This window comes from Pseudorca crassidens, chromosome 3 (genome assembly GCF_039906515.1).
Source record: "Pseudorca crassidens isolate mPseCra1 chromosome 3, mPseCra1.hap1, whole genome shotgun sequence".
NCBI lineage: Eukaryota > Metazoa > Chordata > Mammalia > Artiodactyla > Delphinidae > Pseudorca > Pseudorca crassidens.
In genome coordinates this window covers 105,518,745-105,544,528 of record NC_090298.1, presented here as the reverse complement: position 1 = coordinate 105,544,528, position 25,784 = coordinate 105,518,745, and the positions used below count along the sequence as shown (strand labels likewise).

General features: G+C 36.6%; 1 protein-coding gene and 1 long non-coding RNA gene across 7 annotated transcripts in view; one reads left to right on the top strand and one right to left on the bottom strand.

Annotated features, from left to right (window-relative positions):
* The window catches only part of PRRC1 (proline rich coiled-coil 1), a 43,983-nt gene that overhangs the window by 6,123 nt on the left and 12,076 nt on the right, over positions 1 to 25,784 (bottom strand). For all 5 annotated transcript variants that reach the window (XM_067731622.1, XM_067731623.1, XM_067731621.1 and 2 more), the window contains exons 6-8: positions 23,691 to 23,854; positions 16,906 to 17,009; positions 9,749 to 9,851 (exon numbers count right to left, since the gene is read on the bottom strand). In XM_067731622.1, the coding sequence (XP_067587723.1) occupies positions 9,749 to 9,851; positions 16,906 to 17,009; positions 23,691 to 23,854 (371 nt within the window). The remainder of the gene's footprint in view (positions 1 to 9,748; positions 9,852 to 16,905; positions 17,010 to 23,690; positions 23,855 to 25,784) is intronic.
* The window catches only part of LOC137221624 (uncharacterized), an 80,501-nt gene that overhangs the window by 53,788 nt on the left and 929 nt on the right, over positions 1 to 25,784 (top strand). Inside the window, exons 3-6 of one of the 2 annotated variants that reach the window (XR_010942082.1) lie at positions 4,658 to 4,825; positions 6,037 to 6,076; positions 10,763 to 10,835; positions 24,822 to 24,972. This is a non-coding gene — a long non-coding RNA (uncharacterized lncRNA). Of the gene's footprint in view, positions 1 to 4,657; positions 4,826 to 6,036; positions 6,077 to 10,762; positions 24,973 to 25,784 lie in introns of both variants that reach the window. The other variant, XR_010942081.1, reaches the window with a different exon arrangement.

Here is a 25,784-nt window from a genome sequence, read left to right as displayed (position 1 = left end):
GCTGTAATGAACATTGAGGTGCATGTATCTTTTCAAATTATGGTTTGCTTCCGGATATATGCCCAAGAGTGGATTGCTGGATCATATATTAACTCTATTTTTAGTTTTTTAAGGAACCTCAACACTATTCTCCATGTGGCTGTACTAATTTACATTCCCACCAACAGTGTAGGAGGGTTCCCTTTTCTCCACACCCTCTCCAGCATTTATTATTTGCAGACTTTTTGATGATGGCCATTCTGACTGGTGTGAGGTGGATCCTCACTGTAGTTTTGATTTGCATCTCTCTAATGATTAATGATGTTGGGCATCTATTCATGTGCTTTTTACCCATCTGTATGTCTTCTTTGGAGAAATGTCTATTTGGGTCTTCTGCCCATTTTTTTTTTTTTGGGTTGTTTGTTTGTTTTTTATATTGAGCTGCATGAGCTGTCTGTATATTTTGGAGATTAATCTCCTGTTTGTCGCTTCCTTTGCAAATATTTTCTCCCATTCTATGGGCTGTCTATTCATTTTGTTTATGGTTTCCTTTGCTGTGCAAAAGCTTTTAAGTTTACTTAGGTCCCATTTGTTTAGTTTTGTTTTTATTTTCATTACTCTAGGAGGTGGATCCAAAAAGATATTGCTGCAACTTATGTCAAAGAGTGTTCTGCCTATGTTTTCTTTTAAGAGTTCTACAGTACCCAGTCTTACATTTAGCTCTTTAATCATTTTGAGTTTATTTTTGTTAGAGAATGTTCTAATTTCATTCTTTTACATGTAGCTGTCTAGTTTTTCCAGCACCACTTATTGAAGAGACTATCTTTTCTCCATTGTATAGTCTTGACTCTTTTTTTTTTTTTACATCTTTATTGGAGTATAATTGCTTTACAATGGTGTGTTAGTTTCTGCTTTATAACAGTGAATCAGCTATACATAAACATATATCACCATATCTCTTCCCTCTTACAACTCCCTCCCTCCCACCCTCCCTATCCCACCCCTCTAGGTGGTCACAAAGCACTGAGCTGATCTCCCTGTGCCATGCAGCTGCTTCCCACTAGCTATCGGTTTTACATTTGGTAGTGTACATATGTCCATGCCACTCTCTCACTTTGTCAGCTGCTTCATTTACAAATACCTTCTCGCATTCTGAGGGCTGTCTATTCATTTTGTTTATGGTTTCCTTTGCTGTGCAAAAGCTTTTAAGTTTAATTAGGTCCCATTTGTTTATTTTTTATTTTATTTCCATTACTCTAGGAGGTGGATTGAAAAAGATCTTGCTGTGATTTATGTCAAAGAGTGTTCTGCCTGTTTTCCTCTAAGAGTTTTATAGTATACGGTCTTACATTTAGGTCTTTAATCCATTTTGAGTTTATTTTTGTGTATGGTGTTAGAGAATGTTCTAATTTCATTCTTTTACATGTAGCTGTCCAGTTTTCCCAGCACCACTTACTGAAGAGACTGTCTTCTCCATTGTATATCCTTGCCTCCTTTGTCATAGATTAGTTGACCATAGGTGCATGGGTTTATCTCTGGGCTTTCTATCCTGTTCCATTGATCTATATTTCTGTTTTTGTGCCAGTACCATACTGTCTTGATTACTGTAGCTTTCTAGTATAGTCTGAAGTCAGACAGCCTGATTCCCAGCTCCGTTTTTCTTTCTCGAGGTTGCTTTGGCTATTTGGGGTCTTTTGTGTTTCCACACAAATTGTAAATTTTTTTGTTCTAATTCTGTGAAAAATGCCATTGGTAATTTGATAGGGATTGCATTGAATCTGTAGATTGCTTTGTATAGTATAGTCATTTTCACAATATTGATTCTTCCAATCCAAGAACATGGTATATCTCTCCACCTGGTCATGTAATCTTTGATTTCTTTCATCAGTATCTTACAGTTTTCTGAGTACAGGTCTTTTACCTCATTAGGTAGGTTTATTCCTAGGTATTTTATTCTTTTTGATGCGATGGTAAATGGGGTTGTTTCCTTAATTTCTCTTTCTGACCTTTCATTGTTAGTGTATAGGGATACAAGAGATTTCTGTGTATTAATTTTGTATCCTGCATCTTTACCAAATTCATTGATTAGCTCTAGTAGTTTTCTGGTAGCATCTTTAGGATTTTCTATGTATAGTATCATGTCATCTGCAAACAGTGACAGTTTTACTTCTTCTCTTCCAATTTGGATTCCTTTGGAGTCCTTTTATTTCTTTTACTTCTCTGATTGCTGTGGCTAGGACTTCCAAAACTATGTTGAATAACAGTCGTGAGAATGGACATCCTTGTCTTGTTCCTGATCTTAGAGGAAATGCTTTCAGTTTTTCACCGTTGAGAACAGTGTTTGCTGTGGGTTTGTTGTATATGGCCTTTATTATGTTGAGGTAGGTTCCCTCTATGCCCACTTTCTGGAGTTTTTATCATAAGCAGGTGTTAAATTTTGTCAAAAGCTTTTTCTGCATCTATTGAGATGATCATATGTTTTTTATTCTTCAGCTTGTTAATGTGGTGTATCACACTGATTTGTGGAAATTGAAAAAACCTTGCATCCCTGGATAAATCCCACTTGATCATGGTGTATGATCCTTTTAATGTGTTGTTTGATTCTGTTTCCTAGTATTTTGTTTAGGATATTTGTGTCTATGTTCATCACTGATATCGGCCTGTAATTTTCTTTTTTTTGTGATAACTTTGTCTGGTTTTGGTAGCAGGGTGATGGTGACCTTGTAGAATGAGCTTAGGAGTGTTCTTTCCTCTGCAATTTTTTGGAAGAGTTTCAGAAGGGTAGGTGTCAACTCTTCTCTGAATGTTTGATAGAAGTCACCTGTGAAGCCATCTGGTCCTGGCCTTTTGTTTGCTGTTAGATTTTCAATCACAGTTTCAACTTCAGTACTTGTGAGTCATATTTTCTATTTCTTCCTGGTTCAGTCTTGGAAGGCTATACCTTTCTTATCTGTCCATTTTTTCTAGGTTGTCCATTTTATTGGCATATAGTTGCTTGTAGTAGTCTCTTATGATCCTCTGTATTTCTGTAGCATCTGTTGTTAACTTCTTTTTCATTTCCAATTTTATTGATTTGTACCCTCCCCTTTTTTTCTTGATGAGTCTGGCTGAAGATTTATCAATTTTGTTTATCTTTTCAAAGAACCAGCTTTTAGTTTCATTGATCTTTTCTATTTTTTCTTCATCTCTATTTTATTGGGTTGGCCAAAAAGTTCTTTCAGTTTTAAGTAAAAATAAGACACAGTTTTTCATTTTCACCAAGAATTTTATTGAACAATGTATTTACTAACCGAATGAACTTTTTGGCCAACCCAATACTTATTTTTGCTCTGATCTTTATGATTTATTTCCTTTTGCTAATTTAGGGTTTTTTTTTTTTTTTTTTGGTTGTTCTTCTTTCTCTAGTTGCCCAACAAGGTGGAAATTTTAAAAAGTTATGAAGACATAGGTGAATAAAGTAAATTTTGATTGGGATGAAACAGAGGAAACAGGAGATTCACAGAACTTATCCCAGCAGGGTGGAAATCTTCAGATGGCCATTAAGAAACAGGATGAATAAAACAGACATAGGTGGGATTAAAACAGGTTTTAACACAGCATTACCAAAGGTTGAGTGGGACTCCCTGCTGGTTCCCCAACACTGAAGGGCCCCAAATAAGTCTGCTCTATTTATCCTAGTTAGGAGAAATTTTAAAAGTCTGAAGGTAGAAATGACAATGAGAAATTTAAGCAGCAATCAATTGGGGCAGTGACTAGGCAGATTAATCAAGATAAAGACTGACAAATGGGCCAAAACCCCTTGGCTCAATCCCTAGCTGGGGACCCAAAGACTTTTGTACAAGAGTGAGTAAAATGGTCAGGAGTGGAGAAGAGAAGTTTCCCTTGAGCTGTGTTACCAAAGTCCACTAGTGAAGGCCTGATGTGTGCTACAATTAGACTGAAAGAAAGTAAAAATGTAATGGTTGATAGGATTATGAAAGTTGACACTTCCCCTACCTAGTATTACAAAACCAAAACCCACTGATGAAGTCTCAATGGGGGCTACAGTGAGGAACATAAGTGATGATGGAATTACAGTATAAGTTTGTAGGAGACTTGGTGTGTTTGAACTGGTTTCATGTGAAGTGATGGTGTTTTTTTTCACCTGATTATATTTTGGGGATGGACACTGTATCTCACTGGGGAACGTTTCCCTTATCTAGTATTGTAAAACAGAAGGGATGGAAAGCCACCCTTCAAGCATTATTAACTGGACATGCTCTATGGAACCAGTAAGACTGTCTGAGCCTGCAGTGTGGAACAGAAGTTGGAGTGCTGGTAGGGACAAAACTCTCTGCGCCACAGCCCTATGTGGAACGTAGACTGAGGCTTATGGCAAAAATCTGTGAGTGCCTCCCAGCAATGACTACTTGAACTTCGAACTACAGAATTTCCATTTGAGGCATGTTTACTACCTAGCCACTGGACATTATTAATTGAAGCTACTCATATGACTAAAGGGCATAAAATGATACTGAAATGTGAAATACCCAAAATGTCTGGGATGATGGAGAAACACCCTAATAGGGATGGCAGTGCCCGGAAGAGTTCCACCATAATGGAAACGGTTTATACAGGAACATGCTGTCTGGGGAATACAGGGAGGAGACTAACAAGCTCGGTGTCTCTTTTCCTCTAGGACAGATTTTGGAGTCACCCGAGAAGCTGCCGGAACCGACTGGCATGTAGACAGTGCCCTATGAACAGCTCTTAACTGACCAACCAAGAGCTGCTTGGTTTATGGGTAGCAGTTCCAAGGTGGATGGATAACATACTATTTGGAAGTCCACTGCTCTGACTGAGGAAGGTAAAAACAAATCAGACAGGCAAGGCTGAACTGCATGCTGTTTTCCCAGCAGTGATGAAAGAATTGAACAGTGATATAATCTCCTATCTTCTGGTTTTTCCTGAGTCATGGGCAGTGGTCAATGGCCTGGCCATATGGTCAGGCAGGAGGGCAATGGAAACCTGGCCTATTAGCAGGATGCCCATATGGGACACACAACCCTGTGGAAATCACTGTGGGAACTAGAGGGATGCATTAAACTAGAACATGTTGATGCCCATCAGAAGAACTCCTTTCCAGGCTTGGAAGGTGAATGGAATCAACAATCAGATATCCCCCTGCTCTCTCTCAAGACAGCCACCTGGGTCCATGAAGTGAGTGAATATGGGGTTAGTGCAGCAATGCAGAGATGGGCTGAATCTAGACCCATTCTTCTTGTACACTCTGAGTCACAAAATGCCAATAAAAACTGTTCTGTCGACCAGCAAAAAAGACAGAGACTGCAGATGGCTATGTGGCAGATTTCCTGTTAGGAAGGCCCTGAACATAGCAAGTTAGTTGGTAGCCCTGGGGGACTACAAACGGTTCTTTACAGGTAGAGACAGTGACTCTAGGTGGGGCTTTTCTTACCCAGTGGTAGAGGTAAATGCTCAGTTACAGTTTCTGGTTCAGCACTCTTGTTGTTGTTGTTAACACCTTTATTGTAACTATGTTTTTAATCTTTGTTACAACTCCTAAGGGCCTTTAGGGCAAGATGTGCCTTCACTCCATCTGAAAAAATGGGGCTAACAGTGATTGCTGCTATATGGGCTGGTGGTAAAGACAGCCCACCTGTTCTGCACCTATGTAACCTTAACTTATCTGAATAGAAGTGGATGAGGGGGAGGCATCTGCTAGCCTAGTATTGCTGTCTGTAATCTAGACCAGCACAGTTGCTGAACCTAATGTCCCTTCCAAAGGTGGAGAAGTTTGGATATGAATGGAGAAAAGGGAAAAAAAAAAAAAAAAAAAAGGCACAGAGCAAGAGATGATACCATCTCTTAGCTCTATTATACTACATGCCTGAAAGGGTGAAGCCATATACTGTATCTCTGACACCCCTCCTGCTGTTTTTTTAAATTGAAGTATAGTTGGTTTACAATGTTGGGTTAGTTTCAGGTATACAGCAAAATGATTCATTTATACATATGTATGTACAGATCTATTCTTTTTCGGATTCTTTTTCATTATAGACTACTACGAGATATTGAATACTGTATAGCACAGGAAACTGTAAGTCCTTGTTATCTACTTTTTATATAGTAGTGTGTATTTGTTAACCCCAAACTCCTGATTTATCTCCTTGCCCCACGCCACCACTATCCCCTTTGGTAACCAAGTTTGCTTTCTAAGTCTCTGAGTCTATTTCTGTTTTCTAAATAAGTTCATTTGTACCATTTTTTTTTTTACATATAAGTGATATGTATTTTTCCTTCTGTCTGACTTACTTAGTATGATAATCTCTAGATCCATCCATGTTGCTGCAAATGGCATTATTTCATTCTTTTTAATGGCTGAGTAATATTCCATTGTATATATGTACACATCTTCTTTATCCAGTCATCTGTTGATGAACACTTAGGTTGATTCCATGTCTTGGCAATTGTAAATAGTGCTGCTGTGAACATAGGGGTATACGTATCTTTTCAAATTAGAGTTTTTGCCTCTTCTAGGTATATGGATTGCAGGATCATATGATAGCTCTATTTTTAGTTTTTTTAATGGACCCTCTATACTGTTCTCCATACATTCCCACCAACAGTGCAGGAGGATTCCCTTTTCTCCACACCCTCTCCAGCATTTATTATTTGTACACTTCTTGATGATGGCCATTCTGACTGGTGGGAGGTGATAACCTCATTGTGGTTTTGATTTGCATTTCTCTAATAATTATTGATGTTGAACATCTTTTCATGTGCCTGTTGGTCATCTGTATGTCTTCTTTGAAGAAAAGTCTCTGGGTCTTCTGCCCATTTTTTGATTGGGTTGTTTTTTTGTGGTAGAGTTTTATGAGCTGTTTGTATATTTTGGAGATTAATCCCTGTTGGTTGCTTCCTTTGCAAATATTTTCTCCCATTCTGCAGGTTGTCTTTTCATTTTGTTCATGGTTTCCTTTGCTGTGCAAAAGCTTTTAAGGTTTAATTAGGTCCCATTTGTTTATTTTTGCTTTTATTTCCATTACTGTGGGAGACGTATCCAAAAAATATTGCTGTGATTTATGTCAGAGTCTTCTGCCTATGTGTTCCTCTAAGAGTTTTATAGTATCCAGTGTTACATTTAGGTCTTTAATCCACGTTTGAGTTTATTTTTGTACATGATGTTAGAGAATGTTCTAATTTCATTCTTTTACATGTAGCTGTCTACTTTTTCCAGCACCACTTATTGAAGAGACTATCTTTTCTCCATTGTATATCCTTATCTCCCTTGCTGTAGATAAACCGACACACCTGAGGTCAATTAATTTCCAGACTTTCTATCCTGTTACATTAAATCTGTGTATTTTGTGCCAGTACCATACTGTTTTTGATGACTGTAGCTTTGTGGCATAGTCTGAAGTCAGGGAGTGTGATTCCTCCAGCTTCATTCTTCTTAAGATTGTTTTGGCTATTAGGGGTCTTGTGTCTGTAGATTGCCTTAGGTAGTATGGTCATTTTAACAATATTGATTCTTCTATCCAAAACCATGGTATCTTTCCATTTGTTTGTGTCATCTTCAATTTCTTCATTCAGTCTTAAACAGTTTTTGGAGTACAGGTCTTTTGCCTCCTTACATAGGTTGATCCCTAGGTATGTTATTCATTTTGATGTGAATGGTAAATGGGATTGCTTCATTAATTTCTTCCTTAATTTCTCTTTCTGAGAACTTAAGAAAACAATTTTCCACTCCTGCTTTTGAAACCTGCAAACCCATGTGCCCTCATGCTGGGAGACTTTCTCATGATATGACAATGTACTAAATAGTTATTAATGACAAACTGGGATGCCAGGTATCATTTAACATTTATGGCTGTTTTACTATAAGGGATACATGTTCAAAGACCAGGGAGTGGATTGTGATATTCTGATTTATAAAATATAAAGGACAGGGTTTAGACAGTTCCTTGGTTGGTGAAGGTGTGGAGATTTGGAGAGAGTGGAGCACTAGGAGAGGGTATGGAAGCTCCACCTCCTTTCTCCATAGCTTGCCCTATGCATCTCTTCCATCTGGCTGCTGCTGACTTATATCCTTTTATAATAAACCTGTGATCTAGGGTGAAGTGGGTTTCCTGAATTCTGTGAGCTACTCTAGCAAATGAGAATCTCTGACTTCCTCTGATATACAGCCAGTCAGTCAGAAGTTCAGGTAACAACCTGGACTTGTGATTGATAGGTGTCTGGAAAGGAAGGGTGCAGGCAGTCTTGTCAGACTGAGCCCTTAACCTGTGGGATAGGTGTCAGAATTGAGTTGAATTATAGGATATCCATAGGATATCCAGCTGTTCCTAAGAACTGCTAGGTGGCATGGGGAAAACTACCCACCCCACACTTTAATGTTCTAATAAATACATTTCAAACTTTTATTAGTTTTACTGTTTACTTAAGTGATACTGACTGTATTATAATTTATTTTTTCGTTAGGTTACAAGCTAGTCTCACAGAATAAAATGGAAAACTTTCTACCTCTATGCACGAGAATCACGTATTCTTTGAATACCTTGTAGACCTCACAACACCATTAAAACTCAGTGATTTTTTTGGAGCTAGATGAAACTCTTGCATCAAAAGGCTTCACTAAGATAATTAGGTTAAATCATATGAAACTGCCAAAATGTGACTGGTTTTGATCAACCTAATGGTTATAAACTGCCATTGTTGATTCAAGAGTATTTTCCTAGAAAATCAACCATTTTCTGTAATTTTTCTAAATTATTGTATAATAGTGTACAATCTTTTAATCACCTTCACATTGGAGTGAGTTTAATAGTACCATGTATAAAAATGTCTTCAACTTCTGAAGAGAAAACTTCTGAAGAGAAATTTTGGTAAAATTATGGTGTAAGTAAAGGTTCAATAAACTTAAAAATTCCAAGCATAAATTCTTATTCCCCATCTAACCTGTAAACCCCTAAGAAGGCCACAGGTTGCTTTCAGGGGCTCTGTAAACATGTGAGCCAAATTTATATGTGAGTGCATACATCATACATGCATGCTTTTGGGGGAGAACCCAGTAGCTTTAGCAAATTCTCAAATACCTAAAGTCCCAAATAACTTTAGAGAGTTTTGAAATGACATTTAACAAGGTACATACATAAAAATGTGATGGAAATTAAATGGAAGACAGGAAAAATATCATTTCAGAGTACAAAGATTCCAATGTAAACAAACTTACATTCTATTTCATTTAAGGATTAAAAGTACATAAAAATATAGAAGGAATGAAAACCATTTTATATTAATGCTAACATTCTTCTGGAAACTATGTTTTCAACAAACTGAAAAGACATGTGACTTTCATCCAAGGTTTGTAAACTTCTAAATGTGTTTCTACATGTTTTTAGAGCTGAACAAACTAAAGAGGAAAATGAGGACAATAGAGTAACAGCAGAAAATAAAATGTGAGATAAAGGAGAGTTAATGAAAGGTGAACACAAATTTTTTTTCCAATCACAAGGTAGTGAACACAATCATAAAAAGAGGGAAAACAATGAGAAAAAGAGCATTAACCATGTAATGGCTTACCTTGACAAAGACCGCTGGAAAACGAAAGTAGGGAGGTACTAAAACAACATGGAAGGAATAGAAAATTGAAAAGCAAAGAGAAAAGGCTAAAAGGAACAAGTGAAGCAAAACAATGAAAAATCTTATTTTGAAAACAGTATTTCAGGTTTCTCTGAAGCATAATGAAAAAGAAAAGGATAAAACTAACCTGTTGTACAAATTCCAAGGGTACTGGTGTGGCTTGTGTAAATGCTTCTAGATGAATACCATGCACAGGGTCTTCAACTATCAGACAGCCAATGTCAAACCATCTGCAACAGAATGTATGAGTTTCACATTGTGTATGTGCTAAATGAGTTATGGTGAATAGATAAAGTACTAACATTCCGATAAAACATTACCAGATTGACTAGAAAAACATTTCCTTGAAATTTTCAATAGGACAATCTATAAAACAACATATAAAATTACCCTGTTGGCTTAATTCAGAGAAGGAAAAACAACAAAGAAAAAATAATTGAAGAAAGTTCCTTTTCTTGCTAAGATTTGGAGAAAAGAATGGCAATTAGGGGTGCTCAAATATGCAACAGATAAATCTACTCATTTGAAAATGCAAATAACATCGTAATTAAAAATGTCACTTGCTAAAATATGGGAAAATTTATATTACCAACTCTATAATATATAGGCAAGTTGCAAAGTTACTATAAAAATAAACTCATTCAGGAAATAACAAATCCTCTCCTCATTCCTGATAATTCCTTCTAATCACACTTTCTGAATTGTTCACAACGAATCAGTTTGAAAACAGCCTCATGAAATCAAGAAAACTTTCTTCAATTTAAAGATACACGTAAAAAGTGATAGTTATAAACTGACTTAGGTGAGGTCATCTGTAATATCACTAGCATTTTAACTAGCCAGAATCAGGAAATCATGAGTTTAAATAAGATACAGAGCAAGAAAATTTTAAAATATACAGATTAAAGTGCAATGAAATACAATATGATTAGGAAACTTATTTACATATTCAAAGAAACAACAAAACAATATGTAGAATAACTTTGAGTGTTTATAATGTCTGTAGTATTCACATCCTAAAATTTTCCTTTAAATTAAGAACCTTAGTTATTTTATTTATTATATGAATCATTATTTTAAATAATTTATTTGGTATATGATGAATCAGTGTTTTATTTTATATGATTTGTGTATTATGCAGATGGCAGAGAATAACTGTAGTGACTAAGCTTCCAGGCACAGCACGGACGTCCTGAAAAGCAGCAACCCTGAAGGTACGAGCAGTCTCCCCTACAATGCCGGTGATCACACGAGAAAAACTCCCCTTCCTCTCCAAACTACTGTCACACTCCCGAGCGTGTCAACCTGGATATCCCGTCCTTCTCAACTCAAATCTAAACTGCCGTCACTGTCAAGCCCACCGAGACCTCTTCCATTTCCCTGACTAGTGCTATTGGCTGAGGAAACGCTGTCTTCTCTCTCCTTCCTCCTGTCCTTCCACCCCACTCCCACTCCCCACCCAGCAGGAGGAAAAGTGGTGCTCTCCACTGTTCACACTCAAGGACAATTGCTAAAGAATGCTCTCCTTCTCCACACCCTCTCCATGCGGTTGGGGAAATAAGACAGACTCGATTAGACTTAAAAAAGGCTTAAGAATGGTGGTTCCAAGACATTTAGATTTCATGTAGCAGAAAAAAAATCAAAATAGCACCTGAGGAGCTGACACAGGTATGCCAATTTGTATTTTATCAAAGAAAGACCATCCACTACCACCAGTCACTTCACAGAAGGACATTTTAACCCATTTCACACATAACCCTTGGTTTTAGAACTTGATAGGTTAATCTCAGAATAAGGACAATTCATGTTCACACAGGTTATTTTTCCATTTTGGTATAAAACATGCTAATTTCCCTCATGTAGCATGAACTGATGCAAAGTTTATCACAAATAGCTAGGTCTATACTGGCTTTACTATTAGGAGGCAAACACCAATGGTCTTTTCTTGACTCAGTTATAAGCATGTATTTTCCTGACTATCTTCTGTCCATTTATTTTTCATGGGAACACCACAGAGAGAAGTAGCCAAAGCAAACGATCAAGTGTTTGTTTTGCGTCATGGGTTTGCTGTTTGTTCTCATGTCCTTCCTCTAGTCCCCTTCTGTATCTTAATATTACAGCCTTTTCACCCTCTCCTCCTTAAACCATACTGGAAACCATCCACAGACTTCCTAATACCAATTACTATTCCTAATCTTCCTTATTTGCTAGTCTTCTGCTCAAAAAAAGGTAGGAAAAATAGCACATCTAGGTATGATGGAGCAGTTGATGGCAGACCAGTGCTCCCAATGAAAAGCTGGATGAGTATACAAGTCATACCTAATGGCATCCAAGAGCTGTAGAAGCAAGGAAGACAAAATGGAGTAACATTCTGGACAGGGACAACCTTTCAAAGGTATGCTGAAGACTTTCAGCTGACCCTGAGCACAACCCAGCCTGGACTCAGGTCAGTCTATCTAAAGTGCACCAAACTACCCCGTCCACACACCTCACTACTCTGTTTATTAGAGGGAAGAGTGAACCTTCTCAAAATTACCTCAAGACTCTCGAGTTTCTTATAAACAATGCCTGGCTTTCAAAGATTATGAGGCATCCACAAAGACAGCACCTTATTGTCACACCAAAAGGAGGCTAAAAGAGGCCCACGCGCTGGATTCAGTAGACAAAGATCTTAAAATGAATATGACTCATATTCAAGGAAAGAGAGAGGTAAAGATAGTCGAAATAGAAAATACAGGTATTCAATAGTAAATTAAATCTACTTTTTTAAAAAAAATCAATGTATGGGCTACACAGCAGAAGAATCAGAGTGAGGAAGTAGGGGAAAGAGGGGACTGACCAAATGAGAACTCTGAGGCACAGTCAGAAGGTGAACAAGCATGTAATTATAGTCCTAGAAAGAGAAGAGAGAAAATGGGCCAGAAGCCAATTCTGAAGATCCAATGGCCAAGAACTTTCCAAAACTGATGAAAGACATAAAATCCAATGAAAGAAAGAATCAAGCTCAGGGAATCCACAAAAATTCAATACCTAAGCAAACACACACCCCTGTACCTACCATACAAAACTGCAAAAATAAAATGACAGAAAAAATCCTAAATGCAGCTAAACAATACATTCTCTTCACAGAAACAAGCTGGATAGCTGCTGTAACAGAAATGATGGAAGCCAGAAAACAGTACAACAGCATCTTTAAAGTACTGAAAGAAAAGATCTGCCAATCCATACTTCTACATCCAGAAAAAAACACCCTGTGAAAATAAAGGTGCTTTAAAGGCACTTTCAGACAAAAGCTGAGAGAACTCCTGGCTAAAGTCTTCCATCACAATGTATATGTACCAAAGGATGCTCTTGAGGCAGAATGACAATGATCCCAGACAGAAAAACCAAAAATGCAGGAAAGAATTCAGAGAATAAATATAAGTGAATAGAGTGTACAGAACTATACTAATATCTTAGGAGTTTAAAATATGTACACAATTAAGATACTTAATACTGCAAAAGATGAAGGGGGTAAATGGTATTGAAAGTAGTTCAGTATTATCAAAGTCATAATTTTTATTAAAACATAATACATGGAAAAAGGCACAATGGAATCTCTAAGGTAGCCCTTAAATGAATATTTCAGTTTCCCCCTCTGTTAACCTTTTAATAGTCATCATCACTGGATGGTTGCTTGGTGCTTACACAGAAAGTTCAAACTTCCCAACCTAGCAATCAAAGCTCTTCAAGCTACTTTCTGATTTCCTATCCAACAGTGTTCAGCCAAGCTGATAAAATCACTGACCCCTGAATACATCTTAATCATCTGCACACTTCTCCATGCAGAACGTCCTAGCTATTCTTTTCTACTTAACCAAATTTTACCTACTCTTCAAAATTCAGCTCAAGTCCCAATCATTCACGGATCTTATCTGACACCATCTCCACATCAAGTTAATCCCATTGAAAATGTACATAGCATTTTATGTACAGCCCACGTGCAGCAACGAAGACCCAATGCAGCCAAGAATTTAAAAAATAAAAAAATATGTTCCTCTACTGACAGGTGTTTGGTGATACCTATCAGTGTGAAAAGATATTTTAAAAAAAAAAAGATGAATTATGTTGCTGGAGGGTTTTTCCAAACTAAATAGATGATGAGAGGTAGTGTTCAACAGAACTCAAACCTAGTGACTGCCTCCAGGCCCTCCTGCCATACCTTCCATTACTCTGAATGACTGCGTAAATGATTGTTACTGGAGGTCAACATCCAAGCCAATAACTAAATCACTGTATCATATGTAATTGATTATTAACACAATCTTAGCATGCAGGGAACACAATGTCCATTTTATAATTAAAAAGGAGAAACGAGCAGAAAGGTGAGCTGAGCTACACAGGTCACATAGCTAGTTAGATGACAGAGCTAGACCAGAACGTAATTTTCTCTCTGGTTCTAAAATAGGATACATTTTTTTACTAGATGTTCAGTGTAAGCAATCATATTTTGCTCCTAAGAGAAACATAATAAGCCTCTTACTGAACCATTATACGCCAACAAACTGGACAACCTAGAAATGCATAAATTCCTAAAAACACACAACCTGAATCAAAAGAAACAGAAAATTAACAAACGGATCACTTGTAAGGAGACCAAATCAGTAATCAAAAACCTCCCAACACACAAAAGTCCAGAACCAGATGGTATCACTGGTGAATTCTACCAAAGATTTAGAGAAGAATTAATACCAATCTTTCTCAAACTCTTCCAAAAAATAGAAGATGAGACACACTTCCAAACTCATTTTACAAGGCCAGCATTGCCCTGATACCAAACCCAGATACCAAACCCAGACAAGGACACTACACAGAAGAAAATTAAAGGCCCAATATCCCTGAAAAACAGAGATGTAAAAATCCTCAGTGAAATACTAGCAAACCGGATTCTACAATGCATTAAAAGGATCTATACCATAATCAAGTGGGCCAGGGATGCAAGGATGGTTCAGAATGTGCCAATAAATCAATGTGCTACACCACATTAACAAAATGAAAGATAAAATCATACGATCATGTCAACAGAGCTATAAAAAGTATTGGACAAAATTCGACATCCATTAATGACAAAAACTCTCAATGACAAAAACTCTCAACAGAGTGGATACAGAAGGAACATACCTCAACATAATCAAAGTCATCTATGGCAAGCCCATAGCTAATATACTCAACAGTGAAAAGCTAAAAAGCTTTTACCTCTAAGATCAAGACAAGAATGCCCACTCTTCCCACTTTTATTCAGCATGGTATTGGAAGTCCTAGTCAGAGTAATTAGGCAACAAAAAAAAATGCATCCAAATCAGAAAGGAAGAAGTAAAACTGTCACTATTTGCACATGACATATTATATATAGAAAAACCTAAAGCTACCACCAAAAAACTGTTAAAACTAGTAAATTCAGTAAAGTTGCAGGATACAAATTCAATACCCCAAAATTTGTTGTATTTCTATACACTAATAGCAAACTATCAGAAGAAAAAAATTTTAAATACCATTTACAATTAGATCAAAAAGAATAAAATAGTTAGGAATATATTTAACCAAGCAGGTGAAAGTTGTCTACTCTGAAAACTGTAAGACATTGATGAAAGAAACTAAAGAAGACACAAATAAATGGAAATATATTCCATGCCCATGGACTAGCAGAATGAACATTGTTAAAATGCTCCTATTACCCAAAGGAAGCTACAGACTCAATGCAATCCCTATCAAAATTCCAGTATTTTCCACAGAAATAGAACAAACAATCCTAAAATTTGTATGCAACCACAAGACCCTGAATAGCCAAAGCAAATCTTGAGAAAGCAGAGCAAAGCTGGAGGGAATATGCTCCCTGATGTCAAATTATAATACGTAGCAACAGTAATCAAAACAGTATGGTACTTGCATAAAAAACAAAAATATAGATCAATGCAATAGAGCCCAGAAATAAACCCATGCATTTATGGCCAATTAGTTTATGACAAAACAGCCAGGAATATACAATAGGGAAAGGACAGTCTCTTCAATAAATGGTGTTGAGAAAACTGGACCACAATTTCACACCAGAGATAAAAATTAATCAAAATGGATTAAATACTTGAGCATAGCATCTGAAACCATAAAAAACTAGAAGAAAACATAGGCAGTAAGCTCCTTGATATCTGTTGTGGCAATGATGTTTTCTGGGTTTGACACCGAAAGCAAATGCAACAAAATCAAGAACAAGTGGGACTACATAAAACTAAAAAGTTTCTGCACAGCAAAGGAAACTATCAACAAAATGAAAAGGAAACCTACCAAATGACAGACAATACCTGCAAATCATATATCTGATATGGGGCTAATATCCAAAATATATAAAGAACTCATACTAATCAACAGCAAAAACCAAACAATCCAATAAAAAAATGAGGAGAAGATCTGATTAGCCTCCTTTTCCAAAGAAGACATACAGATGGCCATACGTGAAAAGGTGCTCAACATCACTAATCCTCCAGGGAAATGCTAATCAAAACCACAATAAGATAACACCTCACACTGTTAGAATGGCTATTATCAAAAAACAAGAAATAAGTGTTCACGAAGAGGTGGAGAAAAGGGAACCCTTGTGCACTGTTGGTGGGACTGTAAATTGGTACAACCACTATGGAAAACAGTATGGAGGTTCCTCACAAACTGAACTACCAAATAATCCATAAAGTTCACTTCTGGGTATTTATCCAAAGGAAACGAAAATACTAACTCAACAAGACATATGCATCCCCCTGTTCACTACAGCATTATTTCTAACAACCGAGGCATGGAAGCAACTTAAATGTCTGCTGATGATAAAGAAAATGTGATTTATACACACACTCACACATAAATATGTACGTATATATACAATGAAATATTATTCCATTGAAAAGGAAGGAAAACCTTGCCATTTGCAGCAACGTGTATGGACACTGAAGTCATTAAGCTAACCGAAGTAAGTCAAATAGAGAAAGACAAATACTGTATGATCTCACATGTGGGGGGAAAAGCAAACTCACAGATACAAAGGAGAGATTGGTGGATGCAGAGACAGGGGTGGGAGGGGGAGTAAAATGGATAAAGGGGATTAAAAGGTACAAACTTCCAGTTGACATGAGAATATAATGTACAGCATGGTGACTATAGTTAATAATACTTTTTGTACATTTGAAAGCTGCTAAGAGAATAGATTTTGTCTTGTAAGTTTTCTAAAAAAATTATAACTATGTTAAAAAAAAATCCTCTTACTTGTCAGGAAGCAATTCTGCAATGAAGTTTTCTACTGACACAGCAGTCTGTTTTTCATGGATCACTCCAGTTCGACGCAAGCTATCTATCCGTTCCTGGGCACCCTGAAACAGTGTACATTAGAAACTATTTTAAATTATTCGGTTTTAAACATACTAATTTATGACTGTATAAGCAATATGCATATACATTTATACACAAACACATATATACTCACTGTAAACATGAAAACAATACAGAAACACACATATATACTCATTGTAAACATGAAAACAATACAGAAACACAGAGAGTAAAAAGTGAAAAAGCCCCACTGTATTCCCCTCAGTACTAAGAGTCTGCAGTGCATCTTCCAAATTATTCCTATATGCATTATTATTTTGGTTGCTATCATGAAATGGATAATTTTTATATTACATGTTCTAATTGGTTATTACTAATAAAAGGAAACTGTGCTTTTTAATGTTGATATGGCAAGAGGCCATCTTACTAAATAAAAATCATTTATCAATTCTAGTAGTTTTTTAGTTGATTCTCTCTTGAATTTTTCTAGGCAGGCAATCGTATCAATAGCAAATATGTTTTTTCTCTTTCTTCTGATTCCTTTTATATATAGCCTTTAAAGTTTGCACCAAAATAACAGTTATTTTAACTTCAAATGTATGCATTACATCAAAGCTTATTCAAGAAAATTAGTACCATTTATGAAACAAAATTGAGGGGCTGAGAACACTATATAGATAACTCAAAATCATGAATTAAATATATACTTATGGCAGAAAACTAAAAGCTGGATTAATGAGGACAAGGTTGTTGTTTACTACTTTTATTTGAATCACTTCATAAAAGTGATCATGAATGATATGATGAGAATGTGTTCAAAAAGCAAGATAAAGCTATTTCTGAATAAAACTAGTCATGGATAATACCCCTATTTTTATCATGAACAGCAGAGCTAAGCAGTGAATGAGATGAATGAGATTAAGGGGTCAATTCTTCTTCAAATGAAAATGAAGAAAGCTAAGATACTTCTAGAGACAATTGAATTTATTTCAGATAAATAAAGAAGTGACAACTGCATGAGAACATGTAGGCCAATCTGTCATTAGCTTATAAACATGAAACATGAAAGAAGATATGAGTTAAACTACAATAAAGTCAAGCTGTATTTTTGCTTACTCTTGTATCTCTGGTACCTAGCATAGTGTCTAACCTAATAGGCAGCCAGTGAGAACTTACTACATGAAAAAGTGAACAAGGGATAAAAACTAAGGGCTTCTGAAGGCCTATATGGCTAATATTAGGAATCTAAAGAGTGTAAATATGGCATCACCAAATCTAATAGTGCACGAGGAGGTCACTGTTGAACCTGAAAGAAAATACAATAGCTAAGATGAACCTAATTCTTTGTACTGGATAATGTAAATCTGTTCCGAAAAGTAAAATAATTCCCTCCTCCCAAAAGGTAGTTATGTCTAATTTTTACTATAAAGAAGTTTAAATAAATGTTAATTCAGTAAAAAACTATTAGGGGATTAGTGGGATGTTTAGAGATTCATTCGCAACTCTTCAAAGGTGCTATTTCAGCTACACACTACGACAAAATATTCCTAGATTCTATGCTCCCAGGAAACAGAAACTAAGTTGGTTCATTTTTTACTATCCTACTATCCTACAGGGCTTTATACTTCATAGGGTTCACAAAATACTGAACTGAAATTAATTAGCACCTATAAAGATAGGATAATGAGTTAGGTAGACAAGTGTAATGCTTGTTTTTATGGAATCCAGAAGAGAAAATGAAGAGGGGGTAAATCAGCCTCTTTCCTCCTCTGACCACAACATTACTTACATGGCATCTTTTGGCGTCACAGAGACACTTTGATATTAGTCACTACCAATGTTTTGAGAAGGGAATTTTAACTTTATTTTTCAGCAGTGCAGGGTACCAAAAATTAGGTAGTTTAGAGGCCACACTGAAGTAACTGTCTCAGAACTGAAGTAAGATGCAGAAATGCCTCTAGAGCTTATACTGTACTCTGAGAGCTTATACTAAGCAACTTGGTTCAGATAATCAAAATTCCATGCTTCTTCAAAAATTCTTACAGATATTAACTACATTTTTCTTGACTATAAGCTATAAAACAATGGTCAGAAATATAATTGGCTTTTCAGTAAAATTAATACTTGGCATTGGAGAAGTTTCAGAAGCTTCCTAACTTTAATTACAGCTGATTTATTTCCTTAAACAATTTCATATGTTTAAAGGAAAACAAGTTTAGTCAAAAAAGACATTCACTTCAAATAAAATCTGATGGGGAGAAAAAAATCTGGGTTGAAATTTTAATATTCTACATTATTTTCTTTTTGTTAGTTCCCTCTACTGCTTCTGAAAAAAAACAAACAGCTGGGAAAATTACTAATCACTTTCCTATATATATCAGTTTCAATCAACTTTAATTTTAAGCTTGTATTAAAGATTGTGGAAAAGGAACACATTTCTAAATTTGAAGGGCAAAAACCAATACTAAAACAAATCTGTCAAATACTAATAAAATCACAATATAAACTGAACTATTAATATTCAGAAAATAAGATTTTTCTAACAGAAAAAAATCTCCATCAGCCTTTCAAGTTCAGTTTATACCGATCTGAAGTGTCTTTTATGCAATGATATTTAACATAAAATATTTAAGACTCATGTTTTAAAAACCATAAATTTTGAGTTATGTTCCAAAAATCATGTGGTGATCTATCATCAGAAATTATGAATGACAACCCTATCAGTTTTTTTGAGAACAATTAGAAACCACAGGACTTGCAAGAAGATCTTACCGAGTCATTATGTCATTTGCATTCTTAACATCTAAAACATTATTTTGAATTGTCCCTTCGTATGACACTCAGGAGGATTTTAGGTTCTGAGGCAATCAGTGGGTGAGCGGTATATCTTTACTTTCTAATGGGAGAGGTCAGAGCTTATGAAGAGGAGATGAGAAAGGAGATGGCACGTTGCCTCCATTACAAGTATGTATTCAGGCAGAAAATTTTAGGAAAGCATACATACGGAAGTTGAGGAAGGAGAAGCTGAGTTCCTGAAAACTATCTGGGTCTACCTGGACCTTGTAAAATCTTTGCATGTCACCAGAGGTACTTATACACAAGTCTGAAGACCACTGTTTGATGGTAAAGGTACTATCAAAGTACAGCAACAGGTGGGCAGCTAGAGCTCTGTTAAGGGGAAAAATCTCTATTCTCATATGGCTGACATGTTGTTAAACCAAAATTCAAAACAGATCCCAGAGTGAAAACATCTTCTGCATTAGACTGCTTACTTGAGGAAATAAATTATTAATTTAAAAAGTTTACCCTAGCACTTTAAATTCTACTGTTTGGGGTTTTATACCAATATATCTCAATAGGACTGCTAGATATTCATTTTAAAGAACATGAAGCACTATTCTAAAAGTTTATATCTGTAAACGAAACAAAGATCTCTGCTCTTGTAGAACTTAATTCTAGTGGGAAAAAAGTATTAAAAAATAAAATTACATCAACGTAAATTATATGCTAAATCAGAAGATGCTGGCTGCTATAGGAGAAAGATCAGAGGAGGGCTAGAGAGATCAGGAGTGCAGGGCAGGTAGGTGCAGACTGCAGTACTGAACAGGGCGGTCAGGACAGGCCCCACTGTGGAGGGAAGATTTTAGTGACGACTGGAAGGAGGTCAGGGACTCAACCAAGTAGATAACTGAGGAAAGAGTGGCTCAGAGAGAGCTGTGAAAAGGCTGTGAGAAGAGAGCAGCCTGTCAGACAAGCGCAAAGACCTGCAAGGAGGCCAATGTGGCTGGCATGGAGTGAGCAAGGGGGAAGACCAGAGAAAAGCAGAAGGCCGCTGGTGCAGCCACTGTGGAGAACAGCATGGAGGTTTCCTAAAAATCAAAAATAGAGCTGCCATACGATCCAGCAGTCCCACTCCTGGGCACATACCTGGAAAAGATGAAAACTCTAGTTCGAAAAGATACACGCACCCCACTGTTCACAGCAGCACTATTTATAATAGTCAGCTCATGGAAGCAAACTAAGTGTCCATCGACAGATGAATGGATAAAGAAGATGTGGTGTGTATATACAATGGAATATTACTCAGCCATAAAAAAGAGTGAAATCATGCCATTTGCAGCGACATGGACGGACCTAAAGATTATCACACTAAGTGAAGTAAATCAGAGAAAGACAAATATTTTATGATATTACTTATACATGGAATCTAAAAAGATAGTACAAATGAACTTATTTACAAATCAGAAATAGACTCACAGACATAGAAAACAAACTTATAGTTACCAAAGGAAAAAGCGTGGGGGTATAAATTAGGAATTTGAGATTAACAGATACACACTACTACATATAAAAGATAAACAACAAGGACCAACTGTTGTACAAGGAACTACTGTTGTACAACACGGAACTATACTCAGTATCCTGTAATAACCTATAAAGCAAAAGAATCTGAGAAAGGATATATATATACACATATATGTATATATATACATATATATATATATATGGTATAACTGAATCACTCTGCTGTACACCTGAAACACTGAAAATCAACTATACTTCAATTTAAAAAAAAAAAAAAATAGAAGGCCAGTTCAGCCAGGCCACATGGGGCTGTGGAAGCCTTGGTAAGGAATTTGGATTTTACACTCAGTGAAATATAAAGTTCTGAAAAGAATAGTGAAATGGTTTGATCTTGTGTGTTGAAAGAATTACCGTGGCTACTCTGTTGAGGATAACATATAGGGCCACAAAGGTAGAAACGGGATGACCTGTTAGGAGGTGAACCCAAGATTCCAACAAGGCTTTGTGGTGGCTTCACCCAGGGTGGGAGCAATGGAGACAGTGACAAGCAGTCAGAGGCTGGATGTATTCTGAAGGTACAGTGAACAAGATTTCTTGACGAACTGGACATGGATAACGAGAGAAGTCAAGGATGACTCCAAGGTTTCTCAACTGAGAAAACGGAAGGACAGAGCCGTCATCAACTGAGATGGAGAAAGCTGCGGCGGGGGACAGGTTGGAAGGAAAGAAAAGCAGTTGAGTACTAGACATGATAAGTTTGAGACATTCAAGTAAAGGTATTAAAAAGGCAACTTTTATATTAACCTAGTTTACATGAGAGGTCTCTGCTGGAGATACAAACTCAAAACTGTCAGCACACAGCTGGTATTCAAAGCCGTGGGACTGGTTGAGATCACTGAGTGAACGTAGATGAAGGGAAGGAGACCATCAGGAGGTTGTGGAGAAAAGGAGCCAGCAAAGGAAGCACAGAGGAATTTGTGAGGCAGGGAAGAAACCAAGTGTGGCATCCCCAAAGGCAAGCGTAAAAGACATTACAGAGGAGTCTCAAAGCCAGTCGTAGGTCAAACAAGATGCACAACATTGGCGACCTTGAAAGCATTCTCAGTGGAGGGGTGAAGGTGAGAGCCTGGCTGGGGTGGGTGTAAGAGACCGAAGAGAAGAACTAGAGATCAAACTGTTGGCAACTCTCTGCAAGTTTTGCTGCAAAACGAAGTGAAAACCTAGGGTTGGAGGTGATGGGGAAAGTAAGGTAAAAAAATTTGTTAAGGTTTTCTTTAGTTTATTTTTGTTTTTTAAGGTGGGAGCAGTGTTTACATGCTGATGAACTGTTCATTTGTTTTTGTGTGTTTGTATACTGATGGTAAAAAGTGTATGAGAGGGAGGGCAGAACTCTTGGAATTTTAGCACTTAGCACGCAAGAGGGGGCCAGGTCTACTATGGTAATGGGATTGGCTTGTGTATGTGACAAATTTTTTAATGGTAGCAGTCCAGAAGACAAAGTGTACAATATTCAAGTGGTGGTGTGAGTATGCAAGTGTGTGAAATTTGTTTTCAAAATAAGCCATTCTATTATCTGCCACTATTACACAGGGATTATATAGGTATCTATAGACTTAATCACAAGGTCTTCTTCCCTCACTACCAAAAACTATGGCAGTGTCTTCCTTTGGTAAGTGCATTACTACTGGTAATGTAATTTAATAGGTCTCTATATGCTGATGAGACCTTGGCACACTCTGGTTATATACAGGCTTTGTGCCTATAACATGCCAGCTAGTCAGGTCTCTAAGGCAAGGTAGTTAAAAGGACAGGGAAAGGGAAGACTCAAAGAAAGTAAGTTAAGAAAACTTTCTGGATGAGCGCCGAGTCCCCTCGTCAAGTACTGGCTTGGCCAAAAACTTCGTTCGGGTTTTTCCGTAACGGAAAATACAAGGGAAAAGGGGGACTTTGTCAGGTGTATTTACAACCTGCTTACTAGAACCCCATTACTACTCTGGAAACTTCCAAATATATGAGAATCCCATAAACCATGAAGAAATACATAAAGTGTAAAGTATTATTAATAGTGATAGTAATAAAAAGCTTACGGGATTCAAGGGATATTATAATTTCAGTAATGGATTTAAACGTTAATACTGGGTTAAGAAGATCTCTTTCAGGACTAAAACTGCTCTCTTTCTGTGCTCTTGGCATGTGGTTCCTCCCCTCCCCCGATAATCAAAACCTACTTTATGTTTCTTTAAATTAAAACTCCACTGTATCTTCCTAACACTACAGAATTGTCTAATTAAAAACCAAATCAATATTTCAGTATGTAAAAACCCAAAAGCTCCATACAGACCATAGGATTATCATCAGAAATTTTAAAAAATGAACTGCCAGCTACTATATCCCGAAAAAGATGCTCCATTGCTCACTTTTAATCCAGCTGCATAGCCCACTGGTTGTGGGGCAATGCTGGACTGCCCAGCTTCCCCTATCACCACAGCTAAGCCGAAGACCTCCTGGAAGGCATCTCGGACAGCGGCAACTTTTACTTCTTTATTTGAGGTCACTACAATGTCCAGTTCACCTCCAGATTCTACAAAGACCAGAAGAAAATTTCAATTCCAAATTAAAATAATGAAATTCTCATAATTACTACCATGCACTAACATTTTATTACATAATTACTCTTAACCTGGCAAAACAATGCAAGCTATAGATTACCTTTTTATTGGCTGAGGAAACTGAGGCTGATAAGGTCTCACCCAAGGTAACACAGCTACTTAGCAATGATGTCAGGACTCAGATCTAGGTCTGTATCTTTTCACTACACTGCCTGATGCAAGCAGACACATTTCACCCTGTCATCTAATAGCATCTTACTCTGAGATTTCTCAAGAAAGCTGTTTGTACTGTGAAATATTTTGCCCTAGAAACAATGCTTTTCCTCAGTTAAGTATCTTTTGAAACAGCTGAAAATATTTTCCAAATATCTGGGCTTTTTATTATGGATTTCTTTTTTCCTGATTGAAACAATGTTCCACAGATCCCATCTTTACTGGAATTTCTTAAATTATTAAAACCTAAAAGCAAGGGTTACCATAGGAAAGAAGAGGAAGACTATATGTTTTTCTTTTTTTTTTCCTCCACGTGGGACATATCTCTTAACCGTATCTAGCTAAGTACTGTTCCATTAGGCTTCAGCTCAAAAAGCTTTTCGGTTTTTTGTCATGACTCATGCCACTTTTAATGATTATAAAGGGAGAGCTAATCAAAAAAATGTTGAAACTGTGTTAAAGTCCATTTCTAATAGTTCTTGTGCTTTCTTGATACATTTGAAATTGTTATGGTGATTTCTAAAATATTTATATAAAAACATGGTAAGTTTTACTAGAGTTTTGTTAGATCCAAATGGTCTCGTTTTTGCTGCCTGTCAATAGCTTTTTCACACTCAGTATTACTGCTTTTTATAGGTGATGAAGATTATATGCTATTATATCTTCTAATAATAGAAATTTTATTTTGTATCTTTCTCTCCCCGTTTTATTTTCCTTTTTCTGGAGGTCATGCAGAGTACTGGCCTGAGAAAAGTCTTTGGTTTGAGTCCTGATTTTATCACTTACTAGCTTCGGTACCTTGGGGAAGTCACTGAGCTTGTTTCCTCACAGAAAAGTTCCTGCCACCTCACAGGGCTTGCTCTAAGGATTAAACAAGGTAATTGATTTCACCATCTAACACAGTACCCATTAAAACAACAAGAGCTCCAAAAATATTAATTCCTTTCTTTTTCTCACTAAAAATAAGAGCTTGTGAAGAGAAGAAAATATATACTGCATTAATTATGTCGAACTTGATTATTATGAATATATGAAATCAGTATATATGGTAGGGTCCAATTTCTAAACACTTGCAATTACAAACACAGAGAACAATTCAGCTGAGTTAATTCTTTGATTCAATTTTCCACTTAAAGGGAAGCAAAGAAGCTAAGTGTTAGCTCCACCACGTCGTGTAACCTAGGATAATAATAAAGCTCTCTGAACACAAGTTCCTCATCTAAAACTTGAGAAAAATAACACCTAGCGTGCAGAGCTCTTATGGGAATTAGTATCTGGCAGATCAAGCATTTAATAAATGGTACTTATCATTATTAGGTCTTGCCCTTTGACATTTACTAGACAATTACCAACAGACTCAAGACTTACGAAAGCTACTGACTTTTTATTGCTACTGAGAATCTCTGTTCAAGTACCTGGTGCATAGCTTTGGCCACTAAATTGTTATCTTCAACAGAATTACTAATAATTGGTCACAAATCCTGCTAAAAGATTATGTTATTTCACTTACTGGATATGTACATAAAAAATTTATCCTCCAGTTAACCGTCTGGAGGATTCTTGGTAATGAGGGTTCAAAGGTGATTAAAGTAGCTTTCCCAACAAATCTAGTAATGATATATTATTAGTAAATAGATTAACAGCCTATAAAAATGTTATTCCTGAGTTACACATAAACACATTTAATTA